Raw genomic sequence first — 18,472 nt, 5'->3', positions numbered from 1 at the left:
AAAGGTGTTTTTCTTTGTCTCCTTATTCCCAGGCCAACAATAACACCTCTTAAACCGGGCAGGGTGCGGGCAGGGGCCCGCCTGCGGGACGGTTTGGGAAAATTACGGGTTTTGCCTCTTTGTGTTTTGTCCCAGCGTTGATAAACGATCGGTGTGTTGTGCCTCTCACTTCTTCACCAACTTTATCCTTTTATAGCGTCTGGTTGCTGCCGTCCCCCTTTTCCTATGTTGTAGCTGGTTTCAATGTGATCTGTAATCGGGGGAAATTCTGGCTGCGTTTCCCTCCCTTGTTCCGTTTGCTAAATTTACCACGATTTATCGAGCATTTCTGTTGAAACGTGGGAGATCCTGATAACGATAAAATACTTTCCGTGGTCTCTATCGGCTTTTAGCTTTTTTCTACTCGGAGGCAGAAAATGAAATGTGTGCTAGAACCTCCTTGGCTTGTTTTGAGCGTGTTATCTCAAATGCACGTAAAAACTGCTCATTTAATGAGGTTAGACTGGGTAATACTTGTGCTGAGCAGTAGTACAGCTTTCGGGAGAGGCAATCTTCCACCCGTTGTGTATATATTAGTATATGTGTATATTAGTAATGGCCAAAGCATTTCTTACAGACATATCTACGGTTATGTGACATTTTTATGAGCAAGGTGAGCAATTATTAAGAAGATGCCCAAGCTCCTCTTGCACAGGAGATGGCTTGTTTGTAGTGGTGGAGATTCTTGGTGTGACTGTGGAGAGATTTGTGAGCTAGCAGTTACGTTGCAGAAGAAAGTCTAGGAGACCTGTTCTTAATTAAAACCGAATACGTTTCTGTGCACAGTAGGATTATCTGTGTTTATGAGCGTGGAGATCTAGAGAGAAGTTTGCATTTTGGAGCCTGACATTCAGTAGGAGTTTTACGTAAGCAGTTCTCTCACTGAGTATTCCTGATGTTGTTCAGACTGTGGTAAGTCTCTCTTGGTTATTAGAGGAGAAAAATGTTTTTGGAGGCTATGTACAGAACAGCCAGGTGTCTCAATCGTACAAGCGTACACCGGTGTCTGCATATGGCTGAGAGCCACAGCACACGTGCCTCAGATAACGGGCATGGAGAAGCCTATAGGCAGTTTGCAGGCAGGTGCTGGTTGGGGGGGTCTCCAAATCTTTATTTCAGGATGGGATTAGACTGAGTGTACTTTTGGATTCCTGGGTGAACCAGAATTACTGATTCCAGTAGTCCCTCCTGCCTTTCTTTCACAACCGAGAACTTGTGTTTTTCTAGCAGCCCCCACATCAGCACACGCCTGGTGTTAGCCATTCGATACTGTAGCTCTCAGATAAAAGCTGGAGGCAGTGCCAAAAGCGACAGGCTGGTTGTCTGTTCCTGAGATGAATTGCCTGCTAATAAAGCACAGAGTTTCTCTGTATGTGCGTGTTATGAAAATGTCCAGAATACTGAACAGGAAAACAATCTCTCTGGGGTTTGATTGAAGGCAGTAGTTGTATGAACTAAATAGAAGCAGTCATTTTGCCATGAAATGGTTCTGTACATTTCACATGGAATTTCTGAAAAAAAATCAGACTTGGAGACTGCTTAGAAATTGAAACAGGTATATCACCATACAGTGAACCTGTATGGCTGGATACTTAATGTTGCTTATTTATGAGGATAAAAATCCACTCTGAAGACTGGTGGAGGTGCATCATCACCAGAGAGTCTATTAAATGTCTCTTGACCTTTAAAATTATTTTCTTATTGTTATAAGCACTGTACTACTTTGCATTCTGTAAGTTTTACTGCTTTCTGGTTTTTACTCTCAGGTCAGATATCGCTTGTGTTTACTCCCTGCTCTGCTTGATGAATCATTCTCTAGCAAGTGGCTGTGAAATCCATAATATGTATTCAGGAACATGAGAGAAATGTGTTTTTACTGTAAAAATGACAGAAATGTCTAGCATTCTGTGTACAAAATTGCTTTGTAGAGTTTCTGCTAGGCTAAAAAAAGTTACCTTCTGTTTCTTGCTTTTTTTCTCTGTCACTGTAATTATTCAATATATTCTTTGATTTTATTCTTTAATTATCTACTCTCAGTTTTCTTCTCTCTCTCTTTCCTTTTTCTTGTCTTCCAGTTTTGGCTGTACTAACACCATTGCTCGTTTGCTACTCTTAGAGTGTTACCTTCACCCAGTATCTGTACTTGGCCCTCAGACACTATGAGGAGACTGGCTTTTCGAGGTGCTGGTTGTACTCTGGTAAATCTGGTAAATTATTGATTGTACGTGTACCATTCTCTCCATTCCTCTGCTTTAGGCTTTTGCTTTTCTTTATCCTAACTGTTAATTATTCCTGCCTTATGCTTATTCATCTCATTTGTGTGCATGAAATTAATTCTGTCTCTAACATAAATGCTCTAATGAGGTTATGTTGTGCTGCCATACCTTGTAAATCAGCTGAGTGCTTCCTAGAAGAAGTTCCTTGATTTGGTTGGAAAATGGGTATAGGCTGGGATAGATGGATCTATTCTGTCTTCAGCCTTTGAGGCAGCTACAAATAAAGATATTTTTCTGATGCTGTCACTGGAAGTTGGGAAAGAGCCAACAACTTGTTCCGTAAATCACCAGAGTTGTTGGATGGTGGTTATTCATTTGTCACTGTTTGTGTTGGTAAATGGAAAACTGTGGCCAAAAAAGGAGGTGGCTTTTTTTACTTCTTGATGATTGAGCCATTCATCCTACACATGAAACGGGAATGGCAGGTCACATGATAGTCCAGACCTTTTTTTGGCTTGAATCTAAGACAAGGTATTCAGTAGCCATTTGAATTTTTGTTTGTAATTTGTTGTCTTCATGGGGTTTTTTTGTTTGGTTAGTTGTTGTGTTTTTGTTTTTTTTTTTTAATTTGACATGGGATGACATGCTTTTACAGAACTGAGCACGTGTCTCTGTACAGCTTTTTCCATTAAAACAGCGGTTCTCGCTTGGTTATCATGCATGGGATGAGGTATCAAAATGTAGATAGTTTAAGAACGTATCCTAGTAAGAGCTGCTAAATTCATCTTCATCACTGTGAGCCCTAGGCTTTCTGACATTGCTGTCATCAGTGACTGTAAAACTGTAGGACCATTTTGATTTCCCTTTACTCTTGCCCATTTTCAAAAAGCTGGTGTTTAGATATGTGGTTTAACTGAACTGTAGTATGTAACAAATGTATGTGACTCATCCTAAGCATCGCTAGCTTTATAGTTAGCTCTCACCAGAGAGTTTGGATGCCATGCCATGAGTTTAAGAACATCTGTCTTCATTATAGAAGAAGTTGGATTCCATGGGTTCCAAGAGGCGAAGAGCTACCTCGCCTTCCAGCAGCATCAGCGGAGGAGACTTTGATGATGGCCATCACTCCACGAATGTACCAGGCCCAAGCAGAAAGAGGAGGAGACTTTCCAATCTCCCAACTGTAGATCCTGTTAGTACCGTCTTATTATGCACAACTTTTTTTTTCTTGGGGTTACTGTATCCCTGTCTGGGAAATGCTGGATTGTAAAATGGATGATCAAATGTAGCACATATACACTGGCCCTGAATCTGTTGCTGCCTTGGCTATGCTTTGTTTAGGATCTCGTTCAGCTTTGGCTTGTTCTTGTCTCCCCAGTTTCATCTTTTTCTTTCCCATTTTCCTTTTGCTGCTTTTCCGTTTTTGCTGATGGTTTTAGCAGATGGAAGGATGTTGGAGAAGGAGCTGAAATCATAACGTGCAGAAGTTGAGAGCTGTGTCTGAATAGCAAATGCAGAGAGAAATAAGTGGGGAACGGCACAGGCAGTCATTGCTGAAGTGTACAATGTCTCTGTTACGCCTTTGAGTTAGCAGTCTAATTTTAATTAATTGCAGGGCAGAAGAACCCCTGTCGTTGTCTTAATTGTCTATAACTCGGAGAGAATTGTACTGAATTAATTTACATTTTGGGTGTTTTACTTAGAATTAGCATTGAAAGAAAGCTCCCGATGTTCAAAAAAATAAATTAAAATTCTGCAGTACCTGGCATACTTGTCAGGTATCGTACTAATGTATGAGATGCACCAATTTCTTCATACTTCTGCTTTAGAGCACGCTGTGGATTGGCAGCTTGTCTTTCCCATTGTAAGCAGGCTTTGATTTGTTACCTCCTTAAAATTTTCTCCTTTTTCATTACTTTATTGTTCTTGCATTTTAGATTGCTGTATGCCATGAACTTTACAACACCATCAGAGATTACAAAGATGAACAGGGCAGGCTCCTTTGTGAGCTTTTCATTAGGGCACCGAAGCGAAGGTAAGACCATGGGTCTGGTTAAGCCTTGAACCTGAGATTTAATCAGGGAGTAAATGGATATTGAGGAATACTTCAGCATTAATAGCTGTGAAAAATTTAAGCTAAATATGTCATAGTTTCACACCAGTGTTTGATCCGAGTCTTTGATGTAATTATTCAATGGGACAGGCTAACACTGGTGCCCTTTTTCAGTCAAAAAAGGATACACTGAGTTAATTTAAAATGTTTCTTGTGACACCTGCCTAAAACATCTATGTCTTTGACTATAAAATATTCCACGTAAGTGGTGGAATCTGATACTAAGGGTATATCTTGGGAAGATTAATAGAAGTGACCCTTGAAAATGCAGTAGATAAAGTAAGAGACTGAGTTTTATCTTAAACTCAGAAAATTGAGGATGATAGTAGAACATGTAATGAAGTCAGCCTACTAATAGACCACTGTCCAGATCTTCTAGCTGTAACAAAAATGTGTTGGAACTTTCTTTGTTTTATTTAGTCATAGGCACGTAGAAACTTTAGTGCTGTGGTTTTGGTTTTACTGCTTGGAATATAATGCCTTTTTTGTCATTGCAACAGAAATCAGCCAGATTATTATGAAGTGGTTTCTCAGCCAATCGATTTAATGAAAATCCAACAAAAGCTAAAGATGGAGGAATATGATGATGTGAATGTGCTGACTGCTGATTTTCAGCTTCTCTTTAACAATGCGAAGGCATATTATAAGGTGAGGAAAATACATATAAAGGCTCAAATTCATTGTAAAAGTGGTAGAGATATGTTCAAGTTTTTCCTTCGTTTGGCCAAAAACTTTTCGGTTTAGCCTTTATTATTGGTAAGAGAACAGCACACATGGCAGTTGTTTGGATATATTTCCATAAGGTTCGCTGTATCTTTGTAAGATGTCCTACTATAGCAATTTTTCTGTGGAAAGCAATAAAATAATGTAGGGAGGGTCCTTATGTAGTTTTCCAAAAGAGATGGAAAGCAAAAATAGAGACGTAAACTGAGAAAAATATTCTTCTGTCAAAGCCTTCTCATTTTACAACACACTCTGTGTGACCTTTTGAAATAGAAAAAGAGTATTTTTTTCCCAAAAGGAAGAGTTTATAGATAACAGCAAGCATATGGTAGGAGTGTTGAATCTTTCTCTTCCATTGGCCATTTAACAATATGAAAAAAAGGCACATTGATTATCGTGGTCAGTGATGATAGATTGTGAGTGTATGTGATGGTGTATTTCATCAGGGGTGCAACCCCCATGTCCATTCCCCCAAACTGGATATGTGTTTTATTTCAGATGTTAATGGTTTTTATTGCAGTTGCTGTAAGGAAGTGGGAAAAAATTGGATTAATCTCGTTCAGTGGAAAGCTATGATAAATACCTAAAACAGTGAAATTGTATGTGGTGACTTGAGATGATACAGTAAATCTAAAACTGCTAATATTACCTTGCATATATCTTTGACTTTGGAGATGATCCAAATGACTGCTTTCTGAATAACCCAATGAGTGTAACCAGGTGACATTCAGAAAAGCAATGTTTATTTTGTTTACGTTTGTGTGTGTGTGTGTAGCTTTTTGAAAAACAATCAGATTTATGGATTAATGCATTTGCACATTCTGGTTACAGTAGAAAAAATACAAAGATTTCCAAATTCATTGTGTACTCCTGAAGCTTTGCAAGGCACTCGCCCATTATTGTTGGCTTTTTCATGGTTTCTACGTGAGGGAGAAGGACTTGATGGCAGGAAAGAATGATCAGAGTTTTACAAAATGTGTGCTGCCTTTGCCTACAGCATAGTGGATTCGAAATTCTGCCTGTATCGTAAAAATCTTGCATGTAGAATAGAAATAGGTAGCCGTCATTCTAGGATGAAGGAATGTTGACGTTTCCAGAGAAATGGAGTTGTGAGCTGGAGATATGGCACACAAACATAACCTCTTCTTTTTTTCATCTTTCACTTTGCCCACGGCAGTTCCAATGACGCATATAAAACAGGGACGGCTGATTCATTGTCAAGGTCTTTATTGCAGCAGGTGTTTTATTGGCAATGCTAGATTAGAATGGAAACCTTTGGTTTTTAGTATTTCAGTTCAAGTCTTACACTTTTGAGCATCTTGCATTAATATAGAAGGAAGCAGACTAGTGGAGCAGAATACCCTTTAAATCTGTTCCTCGTAATTAACACCTGGTCTAATGTCTTGAGAATATTTAAGCCTAATAAGGTAAGCTTAAGAATAGTTCTCATGTTGGTTTCTCATTTGTATTACAAGCTGTCAGAGGTTGAGAGAGTGAAGAAGAGCGTAATCAGCAGTAATAAGGTGACATATCTGCAGGAGTATCTGAAATAGAGGTTAAGTGACAGAGGAAAGGGAAAGAAAAGTATGAAAGAGTGGAAAAGCAGTCTTTTTTTCTGGGTAATGTTCTTAAGTAGTAATGTTAATAGGCACATGCTTGTCTGTCATTACCAACTGGGTATTTACAAAACTTAATTTGCCTACTAATGCTTCTAGCTCTTCCAGAAAATTTACCTAGATGTGTACCCAGGTGGTAGCATGTTGTCAAGTTCTTTGGAATTTCACAGTTAATGCTGAGTTATGGAAGAGTGTAAATCCTTGCAGTGCTTTCAAAGTTATTGGCACATTTATTGGCATTCTTCCGCTGTAGAAATTAATTTTCAAGTGCCACACAATGGCAGCAGTATTGGCTTAAATCACATTTCTGGCATACTGATGTTGAGTCTATTTTAAATGCCAGTAGTGTTGTACTGCAACAAAACTTAATGATTTCTCCAGATTCATCTTATAGGCTTTTCCAAGCCTCAACCCAAGTAATTTTATTGCTAAGTTTTCCAAAAGACTTAGATGCTTTGGAGTGATAGAGGTTATATTTTCTAGTGCTTATTGCGATTCTTAACATCTGTGTTGAAGAACGACTGAAGCAGGAATTTCCCAGGTTTTCTGTTATTTATTTAATGCATTTAATACCTTTCAACGAATAATTTATAAATTTCCTTCAGATAAGAATGATCTGAATTTTCAGTAGAATATTTGATTTGTTTTTGCAGCCTGATTCTCCTGAATATAAAGCTGCCTGCAAATTATGGGAGTTGTATTTGCGCACAAAAAATGAATTTGTTCAAAAAGGTGATGCTGAGGAGGAAGATGAAGATGAGGAAGGACATGACAATCAAGGCGCAAATTCTGAATTAGTAAGTGTGGGCATGACAGCTGCAGTTGGAGGAAGCCATGGCTGTGTATGTCAGCTGACTCTGAGAGGGAGATTGGCCTCCATATATGAAAAAGCATTAAGTCTTTTCATAGTTAAATGATGCCCCAACAGGTATTTCTTATACAAGTTTATTAGTTAATAATTATTTCACAGCATTGTATGTGTGTTTCACTTTTGCCTAGCAAAAAAAAAGTTGAGATTTTCTGATATGGATAAAACGTGGTTCTGGTTTAGTTGAAACCAATATGTTGTGTGCTTGATATCATGCCAACGTTGAGGTTTGATGCAAGCAAGCTTCATGTCTAATGACATTGTTCTCCAGCGTGTGTCCCGTTCAGTTAGTGCAGCTGTTCCTGGAGAGTTTTGTAAGCCAGATAAGATGATAGGAAGTTTGGGCTTGCCTGGCTTTTGTGATATTGGGATGCATGTTTTCATTAATGTTGACAACCAAGTCTATTCTAACAATATGTAATGTATGTCGGACAGTCTGCAGTGTAAATGTGAAATTAAAGTTTTCTCATGTGCTTTACCTAAATGCATAAACAACTTTGTTTTCAAAAGTTGCATCCATGTTTTATAGCTGATTTTTTCTGTCTTTGAAAAGTAAACTCATATATTTCAGTGCAACTTGAAGCACTCCACTATGGCTGCTATTAAAACTTCTTGTGATTTCATTTCTTATATTAGTCATCTCCAGGTTACCTGAAGGAAATTCTTGAACAGCTTCTTGAAGCTGTAGCTGTTGCCACAAACCCATCAGGACGCCTAATAAGTGAACTGTTTCAGAAACTTCCTTCTAAAGTGGTGGGTATTTTAATAATATCGGTTGTGTTCTAAGTTGGAAACCTGGACACGTATATAACTGATGTTATACACGATGATGGGCACACTCAGGGTGCAGTTCTTTGTTACTGTCTCATCAGTGGCAAACTCCAGCTGTTCTCAGAGCTTCCCTCCCTTCTTTGCTCCTACCCACTCGTTCCCAGCCCTTCATGGCGGATTGGGGCTTGCCCTGTTCTGCCAGTTTAGGTAACTGGCTTTTTTTGGTGCAGAGTTTTTAATCTTTTTAAATATGTCGGATTTCACTGTTCTATTGCAGGCTGTGGTGTAACAAGTTTAACCAGCAAAATAAATACTCTGAAGTCCATCACCACGTATTTGGCTTTCAGACAGAACTGTTCCTTTAAGTCAGTTTATTGATGAATTATAATTCCTTGTATCTGCCTCATGATCTGGCTCACCCAAATTGAAGCCTGGTGCTATGTTTATGAAGCTTACACTGTTCTTATCTGCAATTCGTCTAATAGTTCATTCTATGAGCTATTAGAACAATAGCTTTGTGACTGTTTATAGTAATACATAAATTATTTTTGTTTTCCAGCAATATCCAGATTATTATGCAATAATAAAGGAGCCCATAGATCTTAAAACTATTGCCCAAAGGATACAGGTACAGTATGAGCATATTAACGTGTCAGAGTATAGACTTGTTTAACTGTGGCTTCTAACAATTTTAGAATACGTAAGGTTTATGGCGGTAGGAAAGGCAATGTGTTTTTCCCCTGCTACTTAAAAATCTGAATGCTATGCTGATTTAATGCTCTGTCCTGGATTAATGCTGCAGAAGTAGCTGTGTTGAAGATCAAGCATCGTAAACTGTAGTGTGCTGGCACTGAGCCTGAATATCTTGGTTTCCTTGATGTTTGATGGTTTAAAGTAGTTCCTTGGCAAGTGCTGCTGTTGTAAAACATTGAAGTATTGAAGCTTGGTCATGCATTATCATCACCTACTTTTGTTCTAGTGCTATAAATAGATATTTTGTACTGATGCATTTTTCATCTTAGTTCTCCAGTAATTTGAAATTTTGTTCTGTAATTCTAGCATTTTGTATAATAGTGAGGGATAGCACATAGACTAATTGAACTAGAGAATAAAGGTAAAATCACATTTTGTCAGAACCCTTCAAAATCCTGAAGGGCAAAGGGGTCCAGGAAGGCTGGACGATCTTCAAGAAGGAAGTCTTAAAGGCGCAGGAGCAGGCTGTCCCTGTACGCCGCAAGAAGAACGGGCGGAGAAGACGACCGGCCTGGCTGAACGGGGAGCTTTTGCTGGGACTCAGGAAAAAAAGGAGAGTTTATCGCTTGTGGAAGAAGGGGCAGGCGACTCAAGAAGAGTACAGGGATCTCGTTAGGTTGTGCAGAGAGGAAATGAGAAAGGCAAAAGCCCAGCTAGAACGCAACCTGGCCGCTGTCGTTAAAGACAACAAAAAAAGTTTTTACAAATACATTAATGACAAGAAGAGAGCCAGGGAGAATCTCCATCCTTTATTGGATGCGGGGGGGTGCACCCACAAATTGGGCAATGTTTTCAAATTAATTCCTTTTTCTTTATTTTCCCTGATATGCCTCACTTCACACCATTATAGATCTCAATTTATTCCTCCATAAACTATCACTGTTCTATGTAGCATTTATGGCACTCACCCGCCATAGTTGTCATTGTTACAAATTGTTTGTCATTGTTGCCTTCCTCCATGGCTGTGCAGGGCACTCTGATTGTAAATGCTGGCTGCTCCCAGTTACCCTGAGCAACAAACGAATTGGGGAGAGGGAAGTCATAAAGAGGTCATCCCCTACACCCTGAGGAAGGACAAGGAAGACAGCTGGAACTACATGTGGTGGTCTCTTGTTTGAATGAGTAAATTGTATAGCAATCTCACTTCAAAGTAGCTGCATGAAATTGCTGAATTGCCCCTAGTTAGAATATCTTCTGTGCCGTTAATGTGATTGATTTGTGTATTACTTACTAAGAATATTTTTTTCCTTAATTCCCTCTCCAGTTTGCTCTTTCTGTTGTTTACTTTTCTTCAGCTTGTGCCTAACCAGATTGGAAATGCACATGGCAGTGTTTAATTATGATACTTGCATTGGCTTGAGAGGATACATATACTGCCGCTGCAACTTTCTAAATAGGGCCTTTCTTGCTTTAATTCTTCTGTCAACGATGATATACAAAAGGTTATGAGGAGGGGTTACAGCAAAATAGAAATGGTTGGAGAAATTAGCAAGTATTTATATGCATTGTATTTTAAATATCTTTCAACTGCCTCAATAGAATCTGGATTCAAATTCTTCAGAAGCTGGAGAAAAGCTTTGTTTTGACCTCAGTGGACTTTGGGTTGGAGTCTAGGTAAAAAAACCCCACCCTAGTCTAAGGTGCTTCCTCTGCCTTCTAACACACTCTCTCTCTCTCTAACAGTTTGCTTAGGTAAATGTGTTTGAAGAAACCTTAAAAATTTGCAATATTTAGGCAACCTATTTTAGATGTCACAATGCTTAATGCTCTTCAGAAAGTTTCATGTCCTGGAGTCAGGTTATAATGTAAGAACTTGAGTTGTCATTTAAAAAAAAATATTGCTTGGTCTTGAGATTACCCAAAGGAGCTAGCATATATGAACAGTAAAAGATTAAAAACAACACCCATCAAACAAGTGAAATAAATAATGATCCTTAAATCAATCTTGAATCCTTTGGGGGAGCAGGCTCAGGACAGTGAATGTTTATACTTCACTCTGGAAAAAGATGGAAATTGCCTGGCTGTGTATATTTGTCCAGAGAAGGGCAACGAGGCTGGTGAGGGGTCTGGAGAACAAGCCTTATGAGGAGCGGCTGAGGGGGCTGGGGTTGTTTAGCCTGGGGAAAAGGAGGCTGAGGGGAGACCTCATCGTGCTCTAGAACTACCTGAAAGGAGGTTGTAGCGAGGTGGGTGTCGGTCTCTTCTCCCAAGTAACTGGCGAAAGGATGAGAGGAAATGGCCTCAAGTTGCGCCAGGGGAGGTTTAGATTGGATGTGAGGAAAAATTTCTTTACTGAAAGAGTGGTTAAACATTGGAACAGGCTGGCCAGGGAAGTGGTTGAGTCACCATCCCTGGAAGTATTTAAAAGACGGGTAGATGAGGCACTTAGGGACATGGTTTAGTGGGCATGGTGTTGTTGGGTTGATGGTTGGACTCGATGATCTTGGAGGTCTCTTCCAACCTTAATGATTCTATGATTCTATGAAAATAAAGATAATCTAATGTATTAAGTATTTTTTCAATCTTTTACTTAGCATTCATAAGCTCTATAAGGACTTAGCACTTATCTTTGTTACTTTCTTTTTTGGTGACATACTTGTCTGTCCTCTTTATAAATATGTTTTTGTTTTTCTATAAATGTTCCCTTTATTCTATATTAACTCCATTTGCTTTTCACTATTGACTTAGTTCTCATGCTGTCTGAAGGTTGCCACTTTAACCAGTTCTGTTTTTTGTTGTACAGAATGGAACTTATAAAAGCATTCATGCAATGGCCAAGGATATAGATCTTCTGGCAAAGAATGCCAAAACCTACAATGAGCCTGGATCACAAGTATTCAAGGTTAGTTTCAGTTGTTCATAGTTTGATTTGCGTTCAGATTTTCTTTATTACTTCCTGTGCTGACTGATCCTTAAATGAATCTTTAGCATAAGGCCCTAAAGACTCTGTTTGCATTTTTTAAAAAATAGCTATTCATGGCTTTTCCTTTTTTTATATTGCTTTTAGTATAATTGGGAGTATGGTTGGTTTTTTTTTTTTTTCTTTTCTTGAGGTGTATGATTTTTTTCTCAATTAAATCTTTTGTCAGGGTATGAGTTACATGACTTCTTTGGAGGGATGGAGGATCCCTGTACTTGTGATTGACATTGAAATGGCTGAAACTACAGGTTCAAGTGGTAGCGGCAGTACTCAGCTGTTACCTTTTTCCAGATTGCAGGAACTGTTTATGGTTTTCATCATAAGCTTCAAAACTGGAGTCATGCCTTCTTTGCATAGTTTTTGAAGATCCTCTTCCTTTTAGCCATATTTTTGTGACCAAATTGCACCTCCTATCTCTTTCATACTTAGTTCACCAGCATTTTGTGTACAAAGTATCACATTGCTGTTTCCATGTACTCTAAAAGTAGGAGAATTTCAGTGGTAAATTATTCCTTTGTGTGTTCGGTTTTTAAGGGCTTTGTAGTGAGAGACCTCGTGTATGTTTAATGTTATGTAAGTGGTTCTTGGACTTTGCCAGTTGCACTTCTGCTTGGATTGTCCTTTCAGTTCCTACTGACATTACTGACACTTGTAACCTCACCCAAAACTTGTAATCTCTATTTTGTGAACTGTTACTCCAGGTATTGAGTCCACGGGTGTAGAATGAGAGAGAGCAAGCATTGTAAAGCTCGGTAATGGTAGTAACTTTTTGATTGCAAAGGCACAGAAACTCATTTGCCTGTTTAGTTTGAAGTGGTATTCGCCTGTATTTGCAAATTGTAGATTTTTTTTGGTTTTTTTTTTTTTAAGTGACAAAAATTGAACTCGAAGCTACTCAGCTATTCTATTCAGTTTTTACAGGCCACTGTGGGTGTATTTCAGGCAGACTTTGTTCTGTGCTTCGTTTCTGATGCAAAATTGTTTTACATCTAAATGTAAAAACCCCTTCATTTTTGTTTTTGATTTTTAGATAGATGGATATACCTGACTGTAACATTCTTCCCTTTCAACATTAAACAAAAAAATTCTTTTAATTGACAGGATGCAAATGCGATTAAAAAAATATTTAATATGAAAAAGGCTGAAATTGAACACAGTGAATTGGCCAAGTCAAGTCTCCGAATCAGGTACTGCAAATAGAGTTCTTTTTATAATCTCATAAAAATCTCTATAGACATTCCCTTAATTTTGCTGTGGAGAATATAGTGGGAAATAATTGGTTGAAAACTTGGCTTATTGTTGTTTTAAAAGTTATGAATCGTAAAACAGTTTTTGGAAGAAAACTTTTTATTGAGATACTTCCATGGTGAAATATTTCTGTGATGTACTTGATTGTGGAAAAACAGTGTCAGTGGATCTTTTATAACTTAAGCTATGGCCGACTTCCACCATACGTGTTTATAAGTCAGTAACAGAAAAGGAATAGTGAGGACCAAGGTGCTTTGTTGTGCTTTGCTTTACGAAAATGCTGGATATTCTTGAACCTTGTTAGGAGCTGAACCGTAAGAGCTCACAGTTACTTAGGTAGGGGCAGAAACACAGGAACAAGACATCAGGCGACAGATATTTAGAGGGAAGTCCACATTATATAAACTCTTGTTTGAAAACCAATTTTTAGCTCTGAAAAGAGGCGCAGGACACTGAAGATCTGGACTTACTAATTAGTGAAGCATAGATTTGGTCTTGAACAGGCAGGTGTAAAACACCGTTGATAGCTCTGTTTGTTTCATGGAATGATTTTATTTAGGAAACAGCATTATCTTCCTGTGAAAATCCATGTTGTACAGAGAAGTGGTGCAGTCATTTTAGATTTTCTTATCTGAAATGCAATTAGATTTATTGTCGTATAAACTTTTTACTTATGAGTAACACTCAAAAATAGGTTTAGATGTTGTTTGCCAGTATGAGCTGTGTCATTTATCTAAAGAAATAAAGCAACGTCTTGCAAGTCATCCAAGGAGTTAGCAAACTCTTCACAAGGTGGACTCTCTTTGAGCTGTTTACTGGTATTTGATGCTGGAAAACAACTGCTGTCCTTTCCTGCAAAGGTTTGTATGGTACAACTGAGAACACTAGCGCTCCTTTACTTTACTGAAAGGCAGTTTAAATTTTTTTGTTGTCTGAAAAATGTGTAGATGGTGTCAGTGTTAAAAGTATTGCCTAGGATTATTATGTGTAAAAGAAATGGAAGTTTGATTTTTACTATTTGGTGCTTTGGGACATTCAACCTGTGTAGCAGTTTTTCTGGTTCATTTGTTCAGCGTTAGCATGCTTCCCATGTTTGGGTGAATCATTGTTGGAGCATATAAAAATATAAAAGCAGAAATACTGTTAGGGAGTAATTCCGGACACATATTTTAATAATTTTCCTTCTTAAAAGTATGTACAGTGCCAGAAGACCTTGATTCTACAGGCACTGAACGTACATATGTGTTTGCTTTGCAGTAACTAGAATTACATATAGGCATAGAGGTTTTCTATTTAAATTGTGATTTTATTTTATTTTTCTCACTGTGTTGTCCATTGATGAAACTCAGGATGTCACAAGTGTGCGTCATGTTTAATTTTGAGGCTTAACTGTTTTTCTTCAAAATAAAGCCGTTTGCATAAGAAGGGATGACAGATAAATCACACTGGTATTTGTTAGCTGAATTCCTCTCTTGCACTGCCAACCCGTTTCCACTTCTCAGCTACCTTATTCTAGATGTTCTCTTATGTACTGTGTTCTCAATAGACCTGCAAATCCTGAAGTAAGCTGAATGTCAGAATAATTGACAACTCCCTTCTTTGTTTCTCTAACTTGGCAAAAAAAAAAAATTTATAATGCTTAAAGCAGACTACAGTAATATTGGGCTGAATGCAAAAACAATCGGGGTGAGAGAAAAGTATCATGAAAACCAGACCTTTCACCTGCTGTTCTGCATTTCACTGGTTGCTTATCGAACCATTATTCCTTTTTTTTTGTTTCTTTCTGCTGAATCTGCATCACAGAATCATTATTTTTTATTCAAATTCCTAACTGCTTAATTGTCTCAAATGGGGGGTCTCCTTTACCTGTTGCTGATTTTGGTAAAATACCCCCATAAGTTCATTTACAGTTAATTTACTATATTTTTCTTCTGAATTTACATCTGTTTTTCTTTGTCATTGATGGATCAGGCTCAAATTCATCATAATGCTACTAACCTAAGTTCTACAGACATGTTGCCTCTGTGTCAAAAATCATGCTTTTCTATCACAGAGTTCACTGTATCCTTTATCATACTAAATGGCTCTTTGTTGGTGCATTTAACTGTCCTCCCTTAAATAAAATGACAAAATAAAGTTGCTTGACAATATGCACTGTTAAGCAACTTGACAGTGATTTTGTTAAGTATTGATAAAACATGATTGGATTTGTATGATTAGCTTTATCTGGATGCTAAGGAACATTTTGTTGGCTGCTTTCACTGCTGTTGTAGGCTGAGCTGTGTGTATAGCTATTAATCCTCAATGTAAATGTTACCTTCCTCTGACTTGATAAGCAAAATCGATATTAATGCTGGGGCACTAAATGTATCTTAGTATTACTTCACTTTTAGCTTTAAAACATTTTATATCTGTCTCTGAACCTTTTGGCTGATCTATCAAAGTAATTCTGTAAAAAGCTTTATCCTTGCTGTGTCTTTTCTTGGGTCTAAGGTGGGCCTCTTTTTTTCCCCTTTCCTTGGCTTGTCTCTTCTGCCTTAAGGACTCCATCAAATTTGACTGCTTCCAAGCTGACAGGTCCTTCCTCACAGGGTAAAGGCAGTGTTGGTGATGAGAGAAATTCTTCTAACAAATATTATCGGTAAGTAAATTGTGGACTTGGAGGAAAAGCTGGGTTGTCATCATATGGAAATACTAAAATCTAAAATTTTGTTTTTTTTTTTTTTTATTTAGTTGAGAGTGTGCGTCAATATTTGAGATTCAAATATATTTAAATCAATTATCTATTAAGTATGATTTAATAAGTTACTTTGCTGTAATTACTCTTCCATGTTTGATTTTACATTTAACATTTCAAAACACCTGTCATGAAATACTCTGTATGCAATTATTTCCTTAGAAATGTTCTGAAGAACATAACGTTAAGCTTCGTTACAAAATAAAGCAGGTGAAAAATAACATGGAAATGTGTTGTAAACCTAGAAAAATTATATTTAGAGACTAAAAAGAGTCTTACTAAAAGTAGGACTAAACAATTAAGAGATGGATGATGGAAACCAATGAAGCCTGTAAAAAAAGAAAAAAAAAAAAAAAGTATTGCATTTGGAATGCATTTATGACAAACTTGCTGGGTAGGCTGGATTACTGGAGGCTTTCTGGTTTGTTCTTTAAATCATCAGTTGAGAATTTTGGTACCTAGCAGAGGTCTCATGTCTACAGTCTGTGGGCTACTGTCTTGAAACAGTACTACTCCTGGCTAATTCCCTGGGTGTATACTCTGAAACCATGGTTTAACACAGCAGCTGCAAGGGTCTTTAAGGGATTGAGCATTTGTAGAGAGTTGGTGTCATTTTAAGCAACCCACCTGCTTTTTCCCAGTCTTCACTTTGCTCCCACAGGGCAAGGTTGAGCCCATTGCTGGAGGTGCCGAAAGAGCTGACCTAGTAAAAAAGCAGATTGTCAGGCATAGCCTACATTGTAGGTATGAAATGCTGTGCCCCAGGTTTGGGACAAAAGGGAGGAGGAGAGGGATGCTGAAGAAGTCTTTGTGAGACCATAGCCAGCGTGGACACTGATTTACCCCACCTAGAAAGCAGAGGAAGCTGCTTCACATACAGGCACTCCGCGTGCTGAAAATGCCTATGGTGAGAGTGGGGGAGTGAGAGAAGATAGCATGTAGAGCTTGCAGCATGCTGAATTCTTGCATGTAGACAAATCCCAATAAAACAGGATCAAATAACAAAGTTATTAATTGGGAGGGACTTACCACTCCCCTTCTCCCCCAATAATTCAAATACTCAAGTATTCAAAATAGGACAGAAGATAGATAGCTTGAGCTCTAGCTTTCTGATTGTGTGTCCAGTTCTTCAGTTTGATGGACTGCCTCTTAAAACAGAGGCAGACTCATGGGTCATTAACAGTTTCTCTTGTTAAGGGTTCCAGTCTTTTCTTGCATAGTCATGTCTGTATTCCTGATAGCGTAGGCAACAGTCATGAGCTTCACTTGTTTACTTACACACTCTGGGTGACTGTTAATGGTTAACATGATAACCTCCTCTTTTTTTTTTCTTTTTAATTTTATACATTTTTTTTCTTTTTTGTAGTAACAAAAGATCAGCCCAAGGGGATCGTTTATCAGCAATAACCATGGCATTGCAATATGGATCAGAAAGTGATGAGGATGCAGCTTTGGCTGGTAGGAACTGAAACACAGTTTCTCTATTTTCTGTAATTAAAATGTTTGGAATAAGCAAAACTGTAGAGCTTCTGAGACATTCAAATATCTTTATTTCAAAAATATTTTGCAGTGTTTCCAAACTCAGCATGTAATTCTCTTACATCCAATCCCTGTTTCCTCTAAGTATGAATTTATAAATGTACAGCTGGTAAGATAGGGTAGGCCAAACTTGCTTGCGTGTTTTGAATTTAGTGTGTGTGTTTCCAAGTATACTTATCCAAGCTTTAGGAAACTGTTGCTTGTTTTTATTCCTTCTAATATGAAACAGAAGAGGAGACACTGGAGAAGACACTGGGTGCGCCTTGTGGTGCAATTGTTTGAGAGAAATCTCATTTACGCTCACTCACACTGGCTTGTTCTCTCTTGCTCTCTTGTGCCATTGGGTCTTCTAAGTACCTGTCAGGTTTTATTTTTTTAAAGTGAAGATAATCTATATGAGGTATAAGGATAGATAAATGTCAGAACTTAGAAATATCTGATCTAGCCCAGCAATCATGAAATCTTGCATGAAGGTTTATGTTAAAACAAAAGCACATGAAAAGGCATGCCTTCATAGAGCATCCTTAGTTTCATAATAAGCATGCTTTAGCATTATACTATAAGCATATATGCATTATATCAGATATTTCAGTATCGGTCATAAATTGTTATAGGTTGTCTTTTAAGTTGACCACGAAATGGTGGAGTTCAAGATCCTTAGGGCACCGAGGAGGGCGCACAGCAAGCTCATTACCCTGGATTTCAGGAGAGCAGACTTTGGCCTCTTCAGGGATCTGCTTGGTAGAGTGCCATGGGACAAAGCCCTGGAGGGAAGAGGGGCCCAAGAAAGTGGGTAATATTCAAGGATCACCTCCTCCAAGCTCAGGAGCGATGCATCCCAACAAAGAGGAAGTCAGGCAAAAACGCCAGGAGGCCTGCATAGAAGAACAAGGAGCTCCTGGACAAACTCCAACACAAAAAGGAAGCCT

At 38.2% G+C, this 18,472-nt stretch overlaps 2 protein-coding genes across 2 annotated transcripts in view; one reads left to right on the top strand and one right to left on the bottom strand.

Moving 5' to 3' along the window:
- Nucleotides 1-1,302, bottom strand: part of GNL3 (guanine nucleotide binding protein-like 3 (nucleolar)) — an 11,281-nt gene extending 9,979 nt beyond the window's left edge. Inside the window, exon 1 of the mRNA XM_009321852.1 lies at nt 1,210-1,302. Within this exon, the coding sequence (XP_009320127.1) occupies nt 1,210-1,302 (93 nt within the window). The remainder of the gene's footprint in view (nt 1-1,209) is intronic.
- An 860-nt stretch (nt 1,303-2,162) lies between these two features.
- The window catches only part of PBRM1 (polybromo 1), a 63,694-nt gene continuing 47,384 nt past the window's right edge, over nt 2,163-18,472 (top strand). The window contains exons 1-11 of the mRNA XM_009321851.1: nt 2,163-2,237; nt 3,292-3,447; nt 4,193-4,290; nt 4,869-5,016; nt 7,361-7,504; nt 8,212-8,328; nt 8,906-8,974; nt 11,843-11,941; nt 13,121-13,206; nt 15,810-15,908; nt 17,371-17,462. Of these exons, the coding sequence (XP_009320126.1) occupies nt 2,199-2,237; nt 3,292-3,447; nt 4,193-4,290; nt 4,869-5,016; nt 7,361-7,504; nt 8,212-8,328; nt 8,906-8,974; nt 11,843-11,941; nt 13,121-13,206; nt 15,810-15,908; nt 17,371-17,462 (1,147 nt within the window). The 5' untranslated portion in view covers nt 2,163-2,198. The remainder of the gene's footprint in view (nt 2,238-3,291; nt 3,448-4,192; nt 4,291-4,868; nt 5,017-7,360; nt 7,505-8,211; nt 8,329-8,905; nt 8,975-11,842; nt 11,942-13,120; nt 13,207-15,809; nt 15,909-17,370; nt 17,463-18,472) is intronic.

Source organism: Pygoscelis adeliae, unplaced genomic scaffold (assembly GCF_000699105.1).
Source record: "Pygoscelis adeliae isolate BGI_AS28 unplaced genomic scaffold, ASM69910v1 Scaffold94, whole genome shotgun sequence".
Lineage (NCBI taxonomy): Eukaryota > Metazoa > Chordata > Aves > Sphenisciformes > Spheniscidae > Pygoscelis > Pygoscelis adeliae.
Note: the sequence above shows the minus strand (reverse complement) of the source record. Positions and strands in the feature narration are given on the sequence as shown.